Raw genomic sequence first — 25,049 nt, 5'->3', positions numbered from 1 at the left:
GTAGGGAAACTCTGGCTACAGACTCCAAACTCAGGTTTCCTTTGATATGAGAAACAGTGAAAGGGCTTTGGGCCAGACAAGTGAACAGCAATAAGTGCTGGCAAAAGAGCAGCTGATTTGAATCTGGTTTTATTGTTGGATACTCCTTTGGAAACCGCTATCAGTTTGTGTCTAAAGGTTTTTCTGATATGGACCAGAGTCAGCAACTGGGCAGAGATGGTCTCCTTTTTGAAGGCCTGCCCTTCCCTGACACACATCTTAGAAACTTATTTTAGAAAAACTTACATGAATTTTGCTAGTGGGTTATTGACGTTTGGTGTCAGCATTTTGGAACATAGGAAAAAAAATATTTTGCATTTCTGGTCCCTGAGGCAAAGTTCCCGTTGTGGGAATGTCAGGTGATGTCAGTATGGTGCTTTTCATCTTGAAAGTCCTCTGAGCGGTTGTGGATGTCCCCCAAATGTTGCAAATGATATAAAAAGTTTAGTTCTTCCTTCCCCTCCTGGAACTTCCAAGTCTCCCTCCATTCCTGATAAAGCAGATATTGTCTTTCCACAAGATCTTCAGAACAGTACTTTAATAGAAACAAGCTCAGAAGGCCTGGATCTGAAATTACAGACTTGCACTTTACAAAGAAGCCTGTTTTAACACAAGCATTTGCAAACAAGTTCCTTCTAATCTACCAAGACAGCTGCTGATCTTACTGCCTTCTCAGACAGGCAGCAGGCCCCCTCCATGCCTCCCCCCAAACTTGTCCTGCAGGGCTTGTTCAGGCACGGGGCCAAAGCTGCAGCTGCAGGGGGCTGCGATGCTAATGGGATATTTACAGAGCCTGTTTGTGAGCTGGCAGTGAAGAGCAGGGGCTGGCTGGGAGGCCTGTGGTGGCAGGAACTTGAAGAGAAGACATTTCTTCCCATGTGCTGACTTGACACTAATGACATTTGTCTCCATGCCTAATTTCTTCTGCCTAACAGAGTAATACCATCCTTCATTTCCACAACACTCAGTTCTCTGAGGATGTCAATCTGCCTTGGAGAATGTTGCTAGAGCATTCAGCTTCCCCTGTGGTTAGTTTGGAGCAGGTTGGAGAAGGTGTGTAGGCACCAGAGGAGGGAGGAGAGCACAAGTCCTCTGTGCCATGCCCAGCAGGCTTGCCCTGTTGGACAGCTTCAGAATGGGCTCAGATTTGCTTGCATAAAAATTCCTCTTCACTCTGGGTGCCGATGGGCTGCAGTGAACTGTATGTATGATATCCACTGAGTAGCAGGTGCCAGGTGTTAGGACAGTCTGTGTGAAGCATGCTGACCTGGAGGGCTACAATACCCCTTTCACAGAGGACAAAGAGACTTGCCAACTGTTTGCCATGGTGTTTTAGCCTCTGCTGAGTTAAACTTGAATGCAACAGAGTATGGTTGAATTTGTTACTTCTACGTAAAGCACAAATACTGTAGTTTGTATCAAGAAATAATTTTTCATAGAGCATAGCCTTCAGTTTGCAAAGGTCTTTCTAAGAACTAAGCTGGTGTTTGATTTATCTTTCAAAGGAATCTTAAATTCTTGTAGTGGTTTTTTTCCACTTCCAAAAAATTATTTTTTCTTCTTCCCACTTTAAATATCATGGTAACAAATCTCATACTCCCTTGGTAATGCAGGAATGATTTCATGATTCAGGTATCTTGAGATCTAATTCCACAATCAGGGATTTTAATAAGCATGTTCCCCTATACAGTGATAAGCTGTCATTCTTCAGGAACTCTCTATAAAAATCCTAACTGACTTGCTTTGTGGATCACTTTCGTTTATCTTATTACTGGGAATTTTTTAGAATGGTAAAATACGGATAATTTAAAATTCATTTTCTTTGAAGGGAATTGTTGGTGGTGTTGGTCCTCCTGGATTTCCAGGACTAAGAGTGAGTACACTTTTATTACTTACTTTGGTATGGCTTCATTAGAATATTTGTCTTGTACATTTGTGAAATTATAAAACCAAATATAAGAGTCCAGGGATTTAAACAGATTTTGTTTTAGTTAGCCATGATTTTAATTAAAATCACTCTACAAAACTGCTGTCATATTGCTGGTATGGTGTACTTCTATACTTGGTTTGGATTTGTATGCTTATTTCTGATCTGGTGTGTCTGGGATTTTATTTGAAATAACCAAGTTCGCTAGCTTATGCTCCTAAAGCCAGCATTAGTTTTTGAAAGAGTGCAATACTTTCAGACATTTTAACATCCACAGCTCTCATTCATTCCTGTATATGGCTACCTAATTCTGAGCAGAATTAATTCCTAAGCAAAATTACTTTCTTGTACACAGTATCACATTTACGTTTTTTTGTTTTTAGAATGAGGTGGTGATGCTCATTATGGAGTTGCAAGCTGTAGTTTTATAAATACAGCTGCACCAGAGAAGCTCTGACATGAGTGAGTCCTACAGGAGGTGGGAAGGACTGATACTTTTGTACCGTGTAGTCTTACTCCCTTATTTCCAGTAATTTATGTGTTTACTGGTAGAGGACCTGGTTTTGATTCTTGATGTTGGCTACCCAGCCGTGTTCATAGTTCATAACATGTGGGAGAAAATAACAAGTTTACACTTAAATTAAGAAAACCATTATTGTCTCCAGTGTTTGTTTGTGGTTTTGGTTTTTTTTATCTGGAGATCTGAAACATTCTTGATAAGTTTGTTAATTTACATTGGTCATCTAACTTTTCCTTTGAAGTATGACAGTTGAGTTCCATTATTATTATCTTTTTAATGATATGTTCATAACAAAAAATACTCCTATAAGTCATCCCTTGCTGCCTGATTGGGATTGTTGTGGCATTGCTATAGTGAAGACACACAAGCTTGGTCAAGGAACCTCTGTGGCTTCCAGCCTTTGTCATGCAAACATGACTCATTGTGTTCTTGTCAGCTGACATATTTGAGCCAATTGAACCACTCATGAGACTAGAGATTACACTCTTGAGAATTTGCTTTGAATTATAGTTTGCTTTTCTTTCTTAGAGGACCGTCTTTGGATTTTTATCTCAAGGACTTTGCTAATTGTACAAATGTATCTGAGGTTTTTAAAAAAGCCTACCATATATCACTTGCAAATACGTACTGTTACTGATTATTTTGACTAAAACTTAGTCAGAAGTTTAGCCCTTCCTAAAATTTGTAAGCATAAATGTTTGCATGGCCAAAGCTCCATTTACCGTGTTGCTGAGTTATAGTTGCTTACGCAGAGAGATTGAGTGTCAATAATTTTTTGTGAAATATAGGAATTATTTTCGATCACCGGTTCAAAGTCTTTGCCACTTGTACGTAGCCAAAATATAACCATAATGAGAGCTATTTCTTGGGGAGGAAAAAAAAGGCATATTTAGATTTTGACCAGCATGAAATCAATAATTGTTTTGCCTGTGAACTACATTTGAGTGGCCTGCCATCTCTCTTTTATATGTGGGACTCTTGCACAGTTCCAGCTGTGTAAAAGAGCATTGATTATGTGTCCATGTGCTCTACATAATTTGTATTCAAAGTAAAGATGAGAAAGTAAAGCATAGAAACTGACATTTCTTTCTTCATTATGTACAATTATTAAGCTAATTCTTCTTGTGTATAGTTTTTTGTTTCACAGTGTGACAATTTGGAACAGGACTTTTACAGGGAGTGCGCTGTGATAGTCACATCTTCTGTTGGAATTAGTGTTTGACCCCCAGAACATTGGAAACTTTACATCCTCTGCTGCAACTCTATTTGACTGTAAGGCATTAGTGGTCTTTTATGGAGCAGAGAACTCCTTTGATCCCTACACCTGTGTGTTTGTAGCTGAGGTGTATGTATATATGCTGAAAAACAATGACATTTTTGGAGGCAGAAATAATTTTACAAATGAGGTTCTGGTCTTAATAGAGTTTAGTGCTTGGGATGACAAATGTGTGAACAAAATTATGTATGGACAAGTGCTTATGATGTAGAAATGAGCCTCCATAAAGGTAGGGTCATTGTACATCCTTCCAACAGCCTAATATATCTTACGGGTATATTATGGTGTTTTTAAAGGTATCTTCTTTTATTTAGCCGAGACACACTAACATTGCCACGGCAGTTAACTCTCCATGATTGATAAGACCTTACTGGTACTGTAAGATTTTTGCAGTTGAGGAAGATGGTCCAGCAACATTTCCTCCAGACTTCTGAATGCCCTTTGGAAGCTTCCAAAACATCAGCAAGTCTAGTTGGGGTTTTGAAATAAGGTCAGAACATGGCTAAAGAGGACCTCAGTATCTAGTGGCATGACTCTTTTGTGGATACTAACATAGTGTATAGGCATCCTCAGTAAAATTTACTATTGTGCACTCCTCTGTGTCTCTGCATTATGTCTTATTAGTTACTCTAGTTCCCACTTTTGCAGTCAGTAAGATAACTGGAAGACCTATGCTTTGTTCCAGGGTTTCTTTCCAAGGGACCATCATGCTCTTTAGGCTGTAGCAGGATTCCACCAAGAGCCCAGGGGAATTTCAGGTGACCCCAGCATCCCCAAGTACAGTTTGTGTGGTGCAGCCGTGTCCTTGACCACACCTGCTCTCCAAATGGGTTTGTGCACCCTGGCCTCTGTTTTCACGTGGCCCTTATTCAGGTAGATGGTAGTGGTCATCCAAAACTACATAAAGAACTAGAAATCTCAATGTTTGTTCTAAAATACTTAGTCAAATATAATATATTATACTATTACAAGAGGCAATATTGAACATTAGATTAAATATATTATTCTAGCAGAAACCAACAGCATTAATTCAAGTAGCTTGTCCAGCCCAGCTGTATGCAGTGTCAAGAGCTAATTATATTTTTGTGTTTGTTCATGAGAACAATGGCAACGTGAGCAGTATCGGCAAGCTGAATCCAAGAATTCCTTCCTTCCATGATTTTTTCAATATACAAAGCTGTTGCCAAGTTCAGAGTTTTGGCTGGTTGAGCAGTCAGTCTCTCAAAACTTGCAAGGCCATGAGTTTTAATAAGATGAGCACTTCCAGAAAATTACAACTACAGTTATCAGAGCTAGCTTTTCTTTTTAAATTTTTCTTTCTTAAAAAACCCCAACCAACCAACCAAACACCAAAAACCCACAAAAACTAATGCTGGGAAGCATTAGTTTTCCTTTTCTGGTCTCTTATCTTTTTGATGGGTAAAAGCAATTTGGTTTTAGTTTCACTTGTTCACAAGTTTCACTTGTCACATACAAATGGTGGAAAAGGTATGCATTATGTAGCTGAAGTAATTTTTGATTTCTATCTATCAGCAAGTTTTAATCAAACTGATAAGTATTTTCTAACATATAACAAGGCTGCTGTAGGTGGAGGACTATTTAAAAAACTGACAGACTTAGTAATTCAACCCTTTTCTTATCAGTAAGATAATTTTTGAGTTTTATTTTTGTGTATTTCCAGTTCTTTGCTGTTGATTAGGTCAGCCAATATCTCTGGAGACTGACAGGAGTTTCATCAACCTGAATTTTGTAAAGCTCTTTTGGAACTTCTTCCCAGTGCTTTTGCAAGCTAAATTTTCCAGCATAGTATCCCTCTGTGATTATTCAATCAATGCTATTGTTACCATAAGTATACATTTCAATGTACAGCATCATTAATACAGAAATGTGTTGCTGAACTAGAATATATAGCGCAAGTAAGAGACAGCATGTAAACAATTTATCTTGGCATCAGCTAACATGACAGAATATATCATTTAAGCAGTTCATGGAAAGCTAAAGCAATATAGAGTGGCAATTTTCCTGGGAGCTTTACCAGGCACCATTGAGATGCTAAGTTATTGGTCTTCCTTTTTCTTCAGTGAGCCATGAGTCTGATGGCTGCGGAAGAATGTTTTTGCTGACATTGCTGAAAGAGTCTCTAGCGAATAATGAATTTGTGCTGAACTGGAAATCAGTAGGTGTCCATCTCATCTTTTCCATGTCACTCTCAGCAAGTGGCAAAAGATTTCTGTGTTCATATTTGTTGCTAAATTCTTCCATAGCCACAGGGGCATAACACTGCCCTTTTTTTCTACAGAGGTAGAATAAGCAGAAAGTAGATAGACTTTTCTCTCTGTAATACAGTTTTAGCTATTGCTAAATCAGTTCTTACAATTAGCTCACCATCTTTCATTAATATTATTGCTGTTGCAGTGTTGATCTTTTAAGATTCTTAATTTTTTCATTCCTGGTTCACTTTTCTTTTTCAAGTCATAAATTGTCCCTATAGATCCCAGAAAGGAGAAATGTAGTAAGAGCTTTGAAGGTACCTGAGAACAGAAGAAGTTAGCATGCTCATCAGAACTTAGGTTAAGTTTGCACACTTGATATTTTGGGAGAATCCTGTCTTTTTTTTAAAAAACTTGTAGAAGTAACTGAGAGATGAGAAATCCTAGTAAAAGTCACTTTTTATGGCACTACTCATGGTAGAACAATTCCTTTAAGCCAAATTCAGTGCTTACAGAGTAGTGATGTCATGTAACCCTAAGGACAGAGGGAATAGCCACTGAATGTACAGCTGTAGTACAAAAGAAAGCTTCCTTATTCTGCATTGCCTAATGCACTGCTATCTTCTCTTCAAAACATAATCTACAGGAAAAGAGGGAAGTTTGGTTTCTTGTGTCTGCTGATGTGGTTGGGACATCACTCCACTATACAGGTGGAGGGCTTATAATACGGATACTTTTTTTTCCCATGAAATTAGCCTGAAAAAGATTTTGGTTTCTCTCTCTGGTGCAGAAAATGCCACATTTTGTTACCAGTCTTTAAGTTACTCCATTTTATCAAATATTTAATGCAGTCATGTTTCTTGCTGTCTCACAGGGAGACGTTGGGCCAGCAGGACCGAGCGGACCACCAGGAATTCCAGGGCCCATGGTATGGTGCTAAACGATCCCACAGGCCAGTGCCTATGCTGCTTTTCAAGTTATAGACAAACATCAGATTTTTGTTTTCTTCATTTTAATAGGGTCTCCCAGGGAGTGTGGGACAGCCTGGAATGAAAGGTGATAAGGTGATTTAAATATTTCCATTATCTTAGAGATGTATAGTTCTTTCAGACTCCTTGCATTAAATCTTGAGCAAAACAACATACTTGACAAAGCCTTCTCTTTTTCCTTTTGATTTCTTTTCTCTTCTGACTTATTTTTTAAAATTACTTCAGTCTCACAATCTGGTACTTTAGACAAACTTACTTCTGGACAGAGCACTTACTACTGGGCATAACAATATCCAGTGCTGTGTCTATAGTGTTTCCTAGAGGGAGTGCTTCAGTGCAACATCTTACATTGTCATTCAAAGATCTGTGTTAATTTTAAATACTAAATATTGTATTCATCTTTCTTATTCTCTAATTCTGATAACTACCTCATTTTAAGCGACATCTGTATAAAATATTGTGTTGTTTAGGGTGAACATGGCCTTGCAGGAGAGCCAGGAGACCAGGGGTACCCAGGAGATAAGGTAATTTATAATTGCATTGTTTTACAAAATTGTCCAATTTTGGCAACTCCATCAGGCTTCTGAATCTCTTAAAATGCAACAAGTCAGTTGCATAGAAGTAGAATGCGGTACTGAAAGTTACTGGATACCACTGAATGAACATATTAATTAAGACTTAGTTATGGAAAGTAGTGAAGAAAGACAAGTAAAGGGCACAGGCAGAATTCTGGCTACTGTGTGTTCAGAGATGCATCAAGCAAGAAAACAATTATGGTATGATCTGAAACCTGCTAAGAAACTGTTGTAAAAGATATTTTCCCTTGATCCCTGAGGTTCATCTGCAGCTCACCTGGACCAGCTGTGGTTAGCAGCAGCACATGGTCTGGCATGATCCTTCAGATCATGAAACTGAGATAAATAAGTATCTTCTTTCCTATTTGGCTAGTACATCAGAAGTCACTGAAATAGCACATCCTGTGAGAACTCTTTTGATGTAAGTTGAATGTTAGAAGACATTTCTCATCCTGCAGAATTATTTCAAAGCCTGTTTCAGGTGGCAAAGTGCAGCAATCTATTGCTTCCAACATAACACAACAATACATTTTTGTGTGTATTTAATAACTTTCTTTTTTCAGGGTGCTCTTGGTTTTCCAGGACCCCCAGGGATCAGAGGAAAGCCAGGACCCCCAGTAAGTTTACACATCATATTTTGCTCTCAATATGTCACTATATGTTGTTATATTTGATACTTCTTTTTGTCTTATGTTCACACTGTATGTAATCCTCTGGAAGCTACCTAATTCAAAATGCACAAAGAATAAGGTCTAACCTGCTTATATTTCTAGTGACTGGTTAGTGAGTCAGATCCTAACATGTGAGATTTTATTACAGAAATCAGTATATGTGTCAGATTTTAATATGGGAGTGCTTAGGATACTAAGTATTCTGTGACAGTCACTTTCTAGGGGAATAGACATGTTGGTAATGTTTGAAACAAATCCACTGAGAGCTTTGGGAGCTGCCAGGATGACCATTTGGGCTAGCTGGATTTAGAGATAGTGTGAGAAATCTCATTAATAATGGCCAGTCATTTCTCACAGGAATGGGAGTATTCATGAATTTCAGTATTTACTGATTTTTAGCAACTTTAAAGGCATCTGTGTAGTGCTGCCACTTCTGCTGGGTTTGTAAATGTTGAGGCAGAAAAGGCATTGCACAGGGTTACCTGGCTTTTTCCTCACCTGTTTTTAGCACTAATATCTGCCTGGTTTTGGTATGTAAGTACAACTGCCAGTACTTAATGCTGTTAAAGAATTAATCACTCCAGTCTCAATTTTCTTATGTGCAATCAAGGCACTATCTGATAAACTAACTTAGACCTCATGAATGTCACAGGCTCTTAAACTCAATAAAAAAATACTGTCTTTGTCCCAGAGAGTTTATAATATAAACATTAATCCTGCAAAAACCTTACATAAATTTGCTTAAGCTTAGATGGGAAAACTCAACCTTTTTGCCTTTAAAGATACAGGCATTTTCATTTAAAGATAAGCTTGTGAATTAGCCCATTCCTGAACGGTTGTGTGTTTTAAGCACAAACTGAATGTGACAAGCTTCTTGACTTATATTAAATTAAATTATGAGACCTCAGTCCTGCAAGTAATATAATGTTTAACTTTGTGGAATACATTTAGAATCAAATCATTTACATTAAAAATTAAAAAAAGGTTTTCCAGGTCAGGCTTTTAATTTTACTCAAGGAACACCTAGTTATGGCAGCAGCAGAAGCAGTAAACTTCTAAAAATGTGGAAGAACAGATATAATTTAGAGAAATATTTTCATCAGGTTTTAGGTGTGTCAGTATCTGTATATAATGGAGTCACTATAACATGTGAATAGGACCTAATTTTGCTATTATTAATCACAAAATTGCCTGTGATTGAATACTTAATCTATATAGTCATGTATGTAAACATCCATAACAGTTAATTCCTGGACTTTTAAATAATACGTAGTTTTTATTATGAAAACAGCTATATATTTCAAGGGATTTTTTTATATGACTATTTGGACCATCCCAAAAATCCAAATTTTATTTGTGTAAAGCTAATTTGCATTTTTTGTTGTGACTTCAGAGATATGAAGAACTAGTCTTATTTGAATCCAAAGAGGAGCAGTTACAAAACTTCCTATTTAGTAGAAAAGTAATCTCAACACTTTTGTTGGCGTGCTTTTTGAGAAATGTTTTTTTAAATCTTCATAACAATCTGTTAAAATAAATTTTTTGATTTTTTTTTTAAGGGCAAAATTGGAGATCCTGGATCCCATGGACCATCAGGTCCTCCAGGACCTGAGGTAAGAAATTGCTTGATAGAGGTAAATTAAATGTCATTTAGTTTTAAGTTACAAAAATCAGAGGTAAATGTGGGTTTGCTTCACAGAAGATTGTTGTCTTTGTTGAATTAGACAATACTTTTTGTTCAGTCATATCTGATTAATTCATTCTCCATAAAGTACAAAAGATTCTAGCTCACATTTTTTTATTGCAAAATATTAATACACAGGATCTTTGAATACAAAGTAGTTCCTCATTTGCCTATGTGATTAGGATTTGCTCTCTTTTGAACCCAGGTCTTATGGATTACACCTTGAATAAGGCTCATGTGATTTCTCAGGCACACTTCCATTCATGAATCCTACAGCATGTTTACGAATGGGATTTTCCAAGCCTGGTTGTATATTTATCTCTTAAAAAATAACTTTATTTGCAAGGAATGCAAAGAATAAACGCTAGTTACATAGGAAGCATTGCCAAGCACTTCAGTCTAGCAGTGCAGTTGCCTAGGAACTGTGTATTGCTATGGAAGTCTACACAGAAACTATGTCAGTCTGTGAATTGTGCCTTTTTGGTGCTCTTTGGCATTTATACCATGGGCTATAGGAAAAAATGCTGTGGGCTGTACAGGAAAGACATATGCATGTACACATACATATACTGGAGAGATGAAAGCAAAAAATGCAGATTTTTCTTTTTAGTTAACCTCCACCGATGGATTTTATTTATTTATTTATTAAATAAGTCTGGGAAATGTATATTAGCAGTGATGGTTGTTCTGACCTTACAAGATACAGTAACTCTGGGAGCATAACTCCTCAAACTAAGGTTCTATATTCCTACCTTTTTTAAGAGGGAGCCCAAGGCCTCTGATCCTCAAAGAACAAATTGTTGGGTTTTATTACTTTGTTGTTATAGCTCCTCTAAATCCTAAAGAACACACTTTCTTATTGGAGATGAGCCCTCATTGAGAGAAAACTCACTGGGAAGTGTGTTGTAACAACACAAGATGGTCTTTTCAGGATAAGCCAGTATGTTTTATTCAATGAGGAGAGAGTATTTTCATGCCCTTCAGTTAGAATGAAAAAGGCACAGAGCCTGTGCATGCTGCCCACAGCTGCCTCCCTCCATGACTCAGGATTTTAGATTTTGTGAGCCCTTCCCTGTTCACAAGAGAAATCCTTGTGTCATCTCTTCTCTTTGTATAGCTTCCAGCAAGGGAGACCCATGGCAGGTTAACATCAAATTGTTGGTCAGTGAAGCCTGTGTCCTGGTGACCATGACGCCTATCCTGATAGTCCTTCATAGTTCCTTATTCCAACCCAGGCATGCTATTCCTTTGGGCCTGGGTACAAATTCATCATTCAGGGCTAGTACCCTCAGGGCAGATATGGATGGGAAAACTTCCTGTCTGAAAAGCTCAGCATTTCCTTTTGCTCAGGGGTGCAGAATTGTCATTAGAAGGCAAAGTGCTTTATGTTAGGTAATTAAAGCTTGAGTGTCCAGGTATTTTTCTTTGAATAATTGTCTGAAAAATGTCAGGTTTAAAACTACAAAGCAATGTTTCTCTTAACTTTAGTCACGCAAGACAGACCTAAATAAAGTAAAAGAAGCTTTGCCGCCTTTTACTGCATAAAAACATGGTCACCATATGGCAAAATAGCAGACATAGAAGGGAGGTAGGACAGCAGTATATAAGGATCTTGAACAAATTGGAAATACTGGAAGTTCTATAATAAAAGGAATTTTAAAAAAAGCTTAAAACTGAAGATTGAATCTTACACTCCCTGTTAATTTGTCTTATAAAAATAAGCTAGTTGTTGCCAGAAGCTGTTTAGACACAACTGGTTATATGATGTATGAGCAATTAGTGCAGATTTTCCTATAAGAAAAGCCTACTGTCATATATCTAATCATATCTCTTCCAAAAACAGACACCTAGCAGGTCAGACGGGGCTGCTTTCCTTCTTCCTATTTCATTATCTGAATGGTCAGACTTCCTGTGATGCCATGTAGAAAACAGAGATTACATCCTATACTATGTGTTCCCCTTGATGTTTCTGGAAACAGCAGAATGTGATGAATTAGTGTTTTAGAAAGGGAATACTTTGAATTTGATATGGACGTGACAACCCATCTCATACACCTTTTAGGAAAGATTTTATTTTTTTTAAAAAAAAAAACTATGTTGGGATTTGTTGGGCATTGCTGTGGGCGGGAGGAGCAACATGTGCATGCAACAGTGGGAGCAGGGCTGGCAGTCTTCATTCATCCTCCTGGCTTTTTGTCTTTTTACATGCTGGTCAGCAGTGAATTGCTTCCTAAATCTTTCCTCTGCAGCTGTGCAGCCTAGGTACACCAGATCAGAGTTGAAATAACCCACCCACTCATAGCCAGGGTCCATTTGAGAACTGCAGTGCTGATGGGCAGGAGTGAGTAGAGGGAGGGACAGAGGTCTCATGCTTGCTGTCTGGGCGGCCATACGAGGGTTGACTGCCAAGTAGAGTTTTTTTTCAGCACACAAGTCCTGCAGTGTCAAGCCAAATTCTCCTCTGGGTATGTTGCCGCAGAGCCAGGGGCTGTCATATGCCTGATTGAGTGCTGCTCACAAAGGACTGGATATCTTTAGTGAGAACTTTATGGAGCATATTCTTCATCAGTTTATTCATTTTGCTGCTTTTTCATGCATCTGAAAATGAACAGCCAAAATTTCAACTTTTTAGAGAGCTTTACTATATTGGTATGATGACTGGAAAGTACTGCTCTGACTGTTTTAACCCACAATGCCTGTGTTTACTGTGTACAATGAAGTATGTAATGCTTATTGTTAGTGTGAATTACATTAGACAAGGTTTTAACAGGCTTCTACATGCATTCAAGATATTTTATAATTAAATTTTGCTCTACGAGTCACATTTAATTATTCTCCCAAGAATGAGAGTGATAGTTTTCTTCAGATGTGCTCTGAGTGTTATAAATAGGTTTCATCTGGAGCAGAGGGAGCATTAGTAATTATCTTCAATAGAACTTTTTTTATCTGTGCAGTATTTTGATCTGAAGTTGTTAGCTTATTCTTTCAGGAAGGTACTCATATGTGATTCAGCTGGTATGTTTCATGCTCAAGGCAATAGCATTACAAAGGAGAAGCATACATTCAAATAATAGTAAACAGTCAAAAAAGCACATATTTTGTAAGTGAATCACTGGCTACTTTGAGTTGTTCATTTTTAAAAAAAGTTTATTTTTAATGCATGTTTTATCGTATGATGTTTTGAGGTTGTACAAATAATGCCGTGAGTGCAGTGATAACATAGCCTTCTGTTTCAATATTGCATCAAATAACTTGCATGTAAATGACTTGAGGGAAATACAGAAATAAAGACAATTTTATAGCTGAATTAATTGCATGTTCTGGCATACCTCTGAAGAACTGTGGTTGTTGAAGAATTGCTTACACTTTCTACTTGCCTTTGCACAGGATCTTTAACTGGTCCTTTCATAAATTTATTTGATTAAGTACATCTTTCTGATCTTTTTTCAAGAAATATGTATTAAGTTTGCAGAAATATTCAGTTTACCTAAACATTTTAATAATGTTGAACAATGCTTGTTCATCTGACCCTCCTGTGTTTTATATTTTCTTCAGAGTGATTATGATAGTTCACTCTGTGCCTGTTAGGTCCTAGTCTGTTTCCACAGACCTTCATAGGTACTTTGCATAGAATTCTTTGTCTTGGACAAATTTTCCTTTTTCAGGTAGAGCTGTGATGAGACTTCACTAGAAAAGAAGGGACGTGCAGATAAATAAAACTTGATTTGTGTGCTTTACCAGGGCATTGTTTAAGTCCTAACATTCTGAATCTGCCCAGAGTAAGGCAAACTAATATTAAAATGTTTTTTGTTTTATTTTAAACACCTGCACTGTGTTGGCTCTTGGGGCTTATTGTTGATCTTAGCAGAAATGGTAGTCTTAGAAATAAATTTGAAACTTCTGCATCCTTTTTCGGTCTGGCCTTAGTCTATATGTGGTCTGATCTGTATGGACACACAGTTGTTAGCAGCATAGAAGCAATGTGCAGTGAAATAATCCTCCTGCAAGAGAATGGAGTTCCTCTTGCGCAACGATTATTTCACTGACTATTAGTTACTAGTCTCTTTTCTAAGGTTTAAAGTTAGGAATACTAGATTTTAAATGCATGGAGTTGTTCCTGATGACTTTCCTCTGTACTCAGGCTTTGCCTAATCCCACTGTCACTTATACCATTAGTAGCGTGCCTGAAAGAAGACCCATTCCTCAGACCTTAGTCATTTCACTGGTATTGGAGGACTTAAAACACAAAACCAAGCCTGAATATTTTAAAATAAATACTTAATCTAGTATTTCTGTCCCTTATGAAATGCCTAGATTTGATGCTTATTTTCACCATAAGTCAGAATAAAATTTTGAAATATACATCTCTCTGCTTAACATTGTTACATGTATTGGAAAGTTCCACAGAAGTAGCTGTTGATGTTGAATGACTAGCTTGTTATTTGAGTTTGTGAAAGTAATTGATCAGGTAGCTAACGTCTCCCTGAGCTATGATTGCCCAACAGACCACCTCTTCCATGGTGCACATTGTGGGTTGACTACTCGAAGTCTTCAGGGCAGACAAGGAGACTGTTAAACAGTTCAACAGCAAGTGTAGCTCTAACCAAACTATGCCAGCCTCACTCTGGAAATCCTATCTGATCCTCGGAGTGGGTCTGCACTGAAGTTCTTACCAAAGTTCTTAATTTTTCACATTGTAAATTTATAGAATGCTTCAAAACTTGGTCCTTAATATGTTGATTGGTGGCCAGTGCTGCTGTGCTGGTCAGTCAGGTGAATCACCAGCCACCACCTTGGCCATCAAGCAGCCAAGCAGGTCTGTGAAGGACATGTTTTGAAGGGTAGGTGTAGAACCTTGCTCATGCTTAAAGTAGACTACACTAGATACTACTTGTTGTAAATATAATGATTCTAATGTGTGTTGCATATAATATGTAGATGCACTAGATGGCTTTAAAGGATGATGTGTCACATTTGGAAAACTGGTGACTTTAAGTCTCTCACAAGAAAATCAATCACTACTCCTTCAGTGAGCATGGGTGAACAGATCTGCCATGTGCAATTAGACAAAAGCACAAAGCAACATCAACATCATTTTGCTGACGTCTTGGCAACAGTAAATTGCAAAGCTTTCCTGTATTGTATGCTGTAATCCATGATTGCCCTTTTTTCTGTTCTCTGACAAATTGCAATTGTACAATTGTAATTTGTACTGTTAAGATTCCTTCTTCCACCCTTTCCAAAATCAGAATTGAAGGTTTGTGGGAAAAAAATAAAGTTTTGTCTCTGCCCTTTAAAAATGCTGGCATTAAACTTTGGCTAGATTGGCACATGCAGAAGAAAGCTCATTTCAAATCTTTTTTTTTTTTTCTTACTATTTTTATCTTCATTTTTGGCACATTATTGACACTGTCATGCAGTTGTACAAATGGCAAAGAGCAAAGTCCTGTAACTATGTGAATACTGACATTTCTAAAATTGTGTAGAGAAAAAAATAGATTTTTTAATTGAATTGTATCTCTGCATAGTGTGTCCTTTCAGAAGAATAGTAAACACTTCTTATTTGAGAATACAAAATCACAGCTCATTTTCTCAGTTTAGAGAGATTGTAGTTTTATGCAGAAATCTTCCTTTTGTAATTTCATCATAATCAGTAATAAAGCTCTAATAAGATATCTTGTTGAAGTTCAGTAGCTGAATCCAGTCAGTATTGCTTCTGAAAATTCACTCTAAATTCTCATTCAAATGAAACACAGCATGTGATTGAATGAAATAATATTGAAGCAGGGAAACTTGGCAACTGGAGGGACTGTCACAGTCCCTGGAGAGGTTTTTGCTCTGTGGTGCCCTTCCACCAGCACTTGTGTCCCGATCCTATTGAGGGCTGCTGAGGAGCTAGAGGGCATGAGAGTGGGTGAGTAGTAGCAGTGCTGGCAAATATCATGTGGAAACAGCTTGGGGTGAGTGGGGATTATGCAAAAGTAAGGGAATTCCTAGTGCAAATGGAGTGTAATTTCCAAACATTTCTGATATTCTGCTTCCATGTTAGCAGCCACACAGGAAAACAAAGCAAAGCAACAGCATTTGCAGATCTCTCATCTCTGAGGCACTGACTTCAGTACAAAAAGACATGCCCTGACAGAGTAACAGTCTGATCATCTCTGCGTTTTTTGTTAATTAAAGATTATATAGATAAATGAGAGCAATAAATATGTTAATTTTATATTCAAATGCATTAAGTACAAGAAGCAACGCTTTCACAGCAAAGTTAAAGCGCATTTATGTTGAGATGGTACCTCTAGTTTGATTAAACCGAATTAAATCTAAAGTGCTTTGCTGGCAAAACGCCACATCTACAGCAAGATTTTGAAAATAATTTGTAACCTACCAGCTGCCAGGCTTCTGGCTGATGGGAAGGAAAAAAGCTACACTTTGCATTTCTTTAGTAGAGGTCATAATATTGAGTGATGTTTTGTTCTGAATAGTCTCTGCTGAAAATTACGTTGCAGCTGGAAGCTATACATTGATCTCCTGGCCTTTCACTTATGGAAGAATAATGAATTTTTAATCTGGAGTAGCCTCACAGGGAGCTGGCTGTTGAATAACTCTTGGCAAATTCATATATAGGTAGAAATGTATACCACTTCACTACTCAGAATCTGAATGGCAAATGCATTTGCTGAGGTGTTTTAAGAACTCCTTTCTGGTTCATTCATTTTCTGGAATTGTCTTAAGTGGCTATCTGTGTCCTGGATTATTACAGTTATCTCATGGATTATTAATGTGAGAACATCTTGGAAATTGCGTTCTAATACTGCCATAGCATCTGCATTTTCTCTGTGGTAGTACTCAAGAAAAAAAACCCTAAATCTAGCTTTAGAGCAAAGACAAAAATGCTGAAGATTTCCAACTTTTAAATGCATTGCTAGTGTTGATATTCTCAGGCCAGTAGCATTCTTGCATCCTAAGATTTTGCCTGACATGGAAGGGTTTCCAAATGTTGTGATTGTTCAAACTGTGTTAGTGCTTGTCAACGTTTACATCTCATAGTTCTTACTGAATTCCCTCTAGAAGTATTTATGCAAATTAATAAATAGATGTATTCCCTTGTAAAAGTATGAGAATCTTTCTAGACCTTTTTCTTGACAGATTGTTTTCTGGAATGTTTATTGCCATGAGGGAAATTCTCTGTGTCAGCATTTAGCACTTGTTCAGACACTAGAAAGTTAAAGGTTTACAGATGTACAAAACAACCCACCCCTTGGTAACTATTTAATGTCTATAAATAAACAAATTTTAAATTAAGAAAGGATGAGTTAGCAACTCCCAAAGAATTGACCTAACTCTTCAGTGTATTTCAGTAGCTAAGTGTGGTCAGGATTTTTAAAAAATCCTCTTATGAACTGTATAGAAATTGAGGCTGATACAAGGGAGTACTTTAGATATCAGTGTGAGTGCCTTGGTCACATGTGACTAATATGCTATGTGCCACCTAGAGGCATATTGGAGTTGTTGCACAGCTCTACTAGTTAACTGCTTCATGGCAAAAAGAAGTTACCGCCGTGATGTTTTGTGAAGTGCTGTGTGTTAGGGTTGTTCCACTTATTCTGAAAACTCAGATCAGTTCTTTTTTTTACACTTTAGTGGTTTGCTTTAGTACTCATTAGCATTCAAGTGCTAAAACTGATTTTATTACAAAAGAAATCATAATTTTTTCATATTTTGTTTTATACATTTATTTTTTGTCTAGTATATAAACACAGCTAAAATAATTGTATGCCATCTCAATCTCTACTTATAAGTTTCTCTGCATCCTGTGAAGAACAGGTTATAGAAAGTCAACAGAAGAAAGCCCAACAAATAAGAACAGTGATGCTCTAAATACTTTTAAAATTTTATTATAATGTGGTAGTTGAGGGTGAAATAATATGTTATTTTGAGCTTCTTGCTTTACTGTGATTTCTATTTACCTTTCTGGTAAGGTTTTTTTTTGTGATTAATGTCAGCTAATTATGAATAATCATTAGAAATGGTTATTATCTGTGTTTGAAGCTCAGCTGTTCTGCAAGAATAGAATATGGTTAACTATTATACACCTAGTGAGGCAATTTTTTTTTTAATACCTCTTTCCTGCTTAGAGAAGCTAAAAAGTGACTCTTGAAGCTTTAATGATGAGATGTATTAGCCTGCATTAGTAGGGAAGGGTTCCAGAGAGAATTTCGTGCTGGAAGTTCTTTATGAGATGTTCTTTAAGTTGTTCTGAATGTGTATGATGCTTTCATTTCCATTATTGGAAAAGTATGCATGCAAAGAGTGGTATTTATAACTTTTAATCTGCAATGATTTTCTGTTAAGGAAGAAGGAAACTTGCTTTTACTAGTGTTAGGTGATGGTTGTGCACAAATGTAGTAATAACTATTTTACTCAGAGGAAGAACTTTTCAGTGACGGTTTTTCTATTTTCAGATAGGCAAGATTTAATGAAATGTAAAAGTTTATAAAAATAACAATCACATACTATCTTGGCAGGTGACTGAGCGAGCCCTGTGCTAACTAAAGAGTCAGTTACCAATGCTTTACTTTATTGTACAAATATAAAGATTACATTTCTTCACTGGATGTTTATGAAATTTAACTCACTACTGTGTTGTGTAAGGGTTAGCTGCATAATTTTTGTTTTGTTTTGCTCATTCCTTATAAAGAGATCTAGTTGTAGCACTGGATTCCTCTGACATAGAGGCATCCTCGTGGTGTCCCACTCGGTGCCTACTGGCCAGATGGTTTGGGTGATAATTTTAGTTGATTCATTTCCTTGGCATATTCATTTTTTCTTTATCAACGGCTGGACCTATACCACACACTATTTCACAAGGGCTTATTCTGAATAGTGCTACATGCTGGTGATCTTCAGTTACCACCAGCCAGACATGCATTAGCACCTGCTGCTTTGGAGGCAAAAGGCGTTCTACCCTTTTCTTAATCTTGCAGTGATCTCGTCCTTGAAGTACAGCCGAAGATTAAGGGGCTTCAGCTGCTTTCTCAGCTTTTTTTGAAAAATAGTTTAATTCATGAGTAGAGGACGTGGTGCTGGCTGCTTTGTGTTTTTGGTTTTTTGGGGGTTTTTTTGTGCATCAAAACCAATCCAATGGTTTCATTTCAACCATTGCTTAGTAGGTAAAAAAATCTTATGCTAAGAGAAATGAACCCCATACTGACATCTGCTAAATTGAGTTTAATGAAAGCTGCCTAAAATTTGTCACTTATCCAAGACCTCTCAAGGAAACTTAATGGATTTTGACGTTTTGGGGATGGTGGAACAAATTTATTTCTTATTTCAGTGATTCAGATTTGTTAAATGAACGAACAGAATCAAAACAAGTACATTGGAAACATTCCTACTCTGTAAATCATTTGTCTGTATGATTCCTTTAGGGTTTTCCAGGAGATATTGGTGTACCTGGATTAAATGGCCCTGAAGGTCCTAAGGTAAGGCTATATGAAAACTTATTCATAATAGCAATAAACAGTCTAAATCTCTGAGGAAAAGCTCTGGGAGTTGGACACTGACATTATGAGAAGTTAATCTTACTGTCAAAATACAGGTACTTTGCCTCAGGTATTTATATGAGGAAGTTAATCTAATGTTTAATGCTATCCATGCAGTTATGAGGGTCATTACTGTGTTAGATGGAAGCATGTAATGGCAAGTTAAGTGCAAGGAAATTTAGAGAAAATGCCTTGTAGCTAGAAAGATGCGTATATTTCACCTATATTTAAATAAAATGCATGCAGATCTCTATAGTCTCAACTGAGTAATACGGATTTATTCTTAACAAATTTTGAAAGAAATAGTAGCTAAAGGTACGGAAAAATGGGTCAAATTCACATGCCATATTAGATAATGGATAAAATAATATATATAATAATAATGGATAAAATTTATCTACCAAAAATGTCTGTGCCAGATTAATTTAACCTCTGTTCTTTAGTGGAGTGATATTTTAGACCAAGCTTAGGCAATAATTCACATATTTAGAATTTTCAATGAAGCTTTGGATAAAAGCACATTTAGGAAATTTTTGTTTAAAATGGAAAAGGTAGAAACTAGTACAAAAAGTGCAGATGAGTCAGAAATTAACCCAGAGGAAGATGATTGAATAATATCTAAAGATCAACTACTTGTTGTTGAAAGGCAAGTACCAATTAAGTTCCTCACTCACCAGCCTTGGGACTATTATTACGTTGTATTTTTACTGATAAATAGGCACAAGGATGATGGAATGAAATTTGTATATGAAACAAAGTTGAGCATCTTTAGATGATCTTAAAAACTGCGCTTTGTACTGATTCATCCCATTTCTATTACTTCAGACCGATACATGCGAGGACTAAAACAGTAATTCCTACTGTAAACTTACAGCTTCAGACTTGGCAAGAAGGAAGGACACTGCGAGATCTCTCTGAAATAAAAGCACAATAAGGCAGTTAGAAATTAAGTGAAATTCTAGAATACATGAGGCATAGCATCTCATTAATGCTACTGCACAAAGCACGAGAAGACTTATCTAAGTAGTACACACAGTTCTCGGCATTTGTATTCCAGAAGGTGGGTCTAGTTACAGAAAAGGATACTTGAATGACTGTATTCTGAGAAGCAGTTTTTTTATCCTACCAAAATGAAGGGCCTTTTTGAGCTTTGTAAGTAAACCAGAGGGCAGAAATTGGCGAGGCAGAACAACTGTGCAAGACCAGCAATATCATTGGTCCAAGGACAAAACATGCAAGTTGTCCATGAATAAACAGAGATGGAAATTACAAGATTTCCCATCAACAGAGTTGTGAAATTCTGTGACAGACTACTCAAGAAAACATAGGACAGGGAACAGTAAAGTGTATGAAGATACAGTCTTATTTGTACCTGGTAGATTGTAACAATCCCTCCAAGCCGAAGTTAATCATTCTTGAGAACATCTCAGATAATCCAGTTGCCAAAGCCATAGCCAGTCTTTTCTGCATCTCGTATCTTTCAGCTTTCAAGAGCCTTGTCCCAGAATAGCTCAGACATGAATTTATTAGGAAGGCTGAGAATTCATTATCTGATGAGGCAAATTGGGGAGAAGTTAAAATACGTTTCCAGAGACAGGTGTGGACTTTTGCTTTAGTTCTGATTTATTGCTTCGCTAACTTGTTTGTGTGTATGTATAATGTTAGCAGCCTTATATGAACGAGTTTTATCTGATAGTTGCAGTGGCAGTTGCTCCTGTGTTTCTGAATTACCAGGGCACTTAAAAAAACCCTTTTGATGTATGACCGTGTCTAGGGGAAATAGAAGAGAAATACAACAGTTCTTGAACTGCAGATCATATTCAATCCTCCAAGCTGATACATGAGTGATGTAACTGAGATCTAATCCCTGCTGCACAGTTTCTTCACTAAGTGAGGTTATATTATTGCATGTTATATCCAAAGTGTTAAAATAGATTTTTTTGGTTATAATTGGGTTGCTGTTTAACACATACATTGATCTATTGCCTTTTCATGGATTCCAGCAAAAAAGTACTAAAAGTTAGCCTACAAAGTTTAGGACTCCTATTCCTTTGATAAAGAAATTACATAGCTGAACAAGATTCAGTGGTCTCCAGCACATTTGGTCTTAGAGACAAAAAGCTTAGACAGCCTGCTCTAATCAGGGAGAATTGATGGCTTACATTTGAGAAGGAAGATTACCAAACTGGAAAAATTCTTACACTGCTCCTAGTATCAAGGGAGAAGGACTGCATAACACTAGCAATGTTTGGCTTTCAGGATTCCCAGCTGTCTTGTGTTGACTGCAGTTTTAAAAAGTTTCCTCCAGCTTTTATTTTTAGAAAGCTGTTCTCACTGTGCTGCTCTTTTCCTCATGTTTTTGTTTATGCTTCCTCAGAAGCAATACCCATTTTAAAAGCCAAGAATGCAGGGTAAGCTTTATTTTTTAGCAGTTGGCATGGGAGATTCAGCCTCTTGGTGGAAAGTTTGAGCTCTGTGAGTGTGATCAGCCATCTCTAAATACCAGTAGTTCTGGATTGTCAATTTTCCCTAAATTAGTGCAATAATCAGCAAATCTGACCTCTCTAAAATAATGTTCAAAGGATTCATTATGTAATTTGGTCTACAGCATATTACTCGGCTTGGGAACAGTATTTTGGAAGGTGTTTGATCTTGATCCACCACTTATTAAAAAAAAAAAAACACGCATTTAAGAAAAGGGAATAAGAATGTTTTTAAGAAGTTCTGAAATAATTTAGTTTGTTTCCTGTGTTATTCTTGCAAGTATTTATGCTCTGTAACTGAGAAAAGTGAGAGGAAAAGTTGGTCAGAATATGCTGACTACAACTGTAGTTTTTCCAACAGTGTGTGTTGTACCATGGAAGTAGTTGAGAACTTTTTTCCTCTGCTCATTCATGTTTGTTTGGATAACACATTTAATAGAAGTGGCTATTAGGAGCTTCACCACTTCTGGAGTTACATATGTGAAATACAGTATACCCCCATTTGCTGACTCCCCCAGTTTTTTCCAGACACTTCAGCACATGTCTAATGACTACCTTTATTTTCTGTTTGTTGCCTAAAACCTCAAAGGGGAGATGGAAATTTCATTTAGTGTTAATATTCATTTTACAGTCTGGGACTTTTCTCTAGATCCAATTAAGTGCAGTGGAAGGGTGTGTACAGTAGCAGTGTTGCTAACATTTCCACTGTGCAATTACATTGTACTGAAAGCCATATCTCCTAATGTGCTTTGCTGTTAGAATAAAACAACAGTTCTGTCAATAAAAATTTTTCATGACTAGCTACACAAGAGTATTGCTTATATAGGGCTACTAAAAGCCCTCCTGTCATTTTTGTGGTGGTATGTCAAACAGCAGTGCACCCCAGTCTTTCCCAGACTGATAGGCTTTTTGGTGAAACTCAGTACCTTGAGGTGGCCTGTTTGGTTTTCTGTTCCATTTTACTTTGCGTGCTAAGTAAACTGGTACTGGACCAATGCCTGTACCTTCTGTCTAGACTTCAGCTTCATTAGTAAGCAATTAATAAGGCTTACACTTGAAACTTTCCCACCATTGCTTTCTTCAGAGGCTAATCATATCTCTCCTAAAGGGCAGTTTCTTAGTTCTTGTTGCTTTATCTGATATTGTTAAGTTTAGCTTTCCCAGAACATTAATAATATGTTTACACAGATTATTTTGTGTGTGTGTCCTATGCCAGGTCAAGTGCTTTTCCCAATTAGTACCATTGTAATTGGGATGACCGAAATTTTTGACACACTGCTAGCTGCGAAGTCATTTTAACAAAGTTGTGAAAATGTTGGTGTGAGTAGTCATGAAAACTCAGAGTTGGCAGAGGATAAGATGCTTTATCTCTGGGAAGCTGGATTATAATCCTGACAGAACAGTAAGGGCTGAAAATCCTAAGTAGTTTTGGACAATCGAGTAGTTTAAATCCACTTTGTAGTTCATTTCCATTGCAATGTTGTCATCACATGTTGTGCTAAAGACTACCTAAATCAAAGATCTATTAGTTACATTGATTCTGCTTTAATCTTAATATAATGGTGTGCGAAACGTCTTCAAAAAGGAGGAATTGTTCTTTTGTGAGCTCCAATATTTTCTTATTTCCTTTTCAAAAAGAGAAAAGCTTCAGAAAAATCTATGTAGTAGAACTTTGTAAGATACTGTTTCTCAGAAGATATTAAAATTCTGCTGCGTTTTCTCCTGACTTCCTAAGGGAAATCCTAAGAACAGTGGTAAGAAGTGAGGTCTGCATCCTCAGTTTTGCGTTTCTGTTCAGGTTTGTAAGAGGAGAAAAACTAGACCAACCTGATTGTTCATTGATATAAGTTCTCATTGTGTTTGGATGTTTAGGGACTTCTGGGAGACCGAGGGCCTCCAGGGCCACAAGGCCCGAAAGGAGTTGAGGTAAGATGGAAAAATTATCCAATCCAAAGGTTATGTTTAAAAGAAAAAGTTGTGAGAGGTAAGAGGGTTAGACAACAAAGGTTAGGTGTTTATGGTGGTGTCATGAAAAATTTCAAGTTTCTTTTGCATTTTGTCAAGTGTTGCAAAGAGGTTTTAGCAACCTTATGGGGCTGTGCACCCATCATGTGGTTTATTTTAGTTATTTCAGTGGAACCTCAGCTAATATGTGTTCAGAGTTGGATGTGGTTCTTTTAGTTAAACTGGGGAGACAGGTAGGTAGAGGGGTGGTATGAAGATACAAACCATATATTAATTTAATTACAGTATCCTAGATACACTTCAAAAAACAGTTAGACCCCTGTTAACTGAAGGGGGAGGAAGGCAGCTCTTAATTTTGTAGGTTTATTGAGTATTCTTAATTCATCATCATAAAAATAAAAACATTTCTTAGGCTAAAAGTAATTAACATTAGAAAGAATTCAATCAGTGATTCTGGGGATAGACCTCTGGACTTCTAAGTAGCTTAATTATGGGCTTCCATGACAGATATTGAGTGAGTAAAAGCTAACAGTGGCAAAATGATCTGTTTAGTTAGAAGCCAGGAAGCTGCAGATAGGATTTCTTAATTTCTCTGTTTCCTATGGCTTGTAATTGAAAAGGCTGCGTACCACTTCCTCCAAAAAAATTGAAGAGGATCAGTGAATTATAAAATGATCACAGCATGACATTCTGGCATGGCATTGATAGAAATCGATGCTTTAATATAACTGTGTAATGAGTGAACCCAGAAGTTAACACTGCAGTTCTCCATCATGCATAATTACATCAGTGCACTGCAAAGTACAGGCACAATATCTCATTTCTTCTTTTACACACCTGACAAGCCTGACCCCCAACCTCCCTCCATCCCTGAGAAAAGACAAGGATAAACCCTGGCAAAATTGCTTGGCTGACTTAGTGGCTGTGCCATTGCAACATGGAAGAGAAAAACAGGAATGTTCCTGGTGCTTTTATAGTTGTGAAGTGTCAAATGTTCCTAGAAGAGAGTAACTGAAGGGCAGACAGAGGGTTGACCTATCTTTGCTGAGTCTCTCCCTGCTCAAAATTGTGAAAATATGGTTATAATGGTAGGTATACCAACAGTATCACAGCCTTTCTGGCTGCATCTAGTGGCTACATAGGGCATGGCTTTCTGGCTAATGAA

At 37.2% G+C, this 25,049-nt stretch overlaps 1 protein-coding gene across 1 annotated transcript in view; it reads left to right on the top strand.

Annotated features, from left to right (window-relative positions):
- LOC104160470 (collagen alpha-1(XXIV) chain-like) overlaps nucleotides 1–25,049 on the top strand; it is a gene marked incomplete at its 3' end in the record, with an annotated part of 111,233 nt that overhangs the window by 39,713 nt on the left and 46,471 nt on the right. The window contains exons 12-18 of the mRNA XM_009698598.1: nucleotides 1,868–1,912; nucleotides 6,847–6,900; nucleotides 7,432–7,485; nucleotides 8,100–8,153; nucleotides 9,767–9,820; nucleotides 19,323–19,376; nucleotides 23,792–23,845. Of these exons, the coding sequence (XP_009696900.1) occupies nucleotides 1,868–1,912; nucleotides 6,847–6,900; nucleotides 7,432–7,485; nucleotides 8,100–8,153; nucleotides 9,767–9,820; nucleotides 19,323–19,376; nucleotides 23,792–23,845 (369 nt within the window). The remainder of the gene's footprint in view (nucleotides 1–1,867; nucleotides 1,913–6,846; nucleotides 6,901–7,431; nucleotides 7,486–8,099; nucleotides 8,154–9,766; nucleotides 9,821–19,322; nucleotides 19,377–23,791; nucleotides 23,846–25,049) is intronic.

This window comes from Cariama cristata, unplaced genomic scaffold (genome assembly GCF_000690535.1).
Source record: "Cariama cristata isolate BGI_N322 unplaced genomic scaffold, ASM69053v1 scaffold10424, whole genome shotgun sequence".
NCBI lineage: Eukaryota > Metazoa > Chordata > Aves > Cariamiformes > Cariamidae > Cariama > Cariama cristata.
This window is presented reverse-complemented; position numbering and strand designations above follow the sequence as displayed.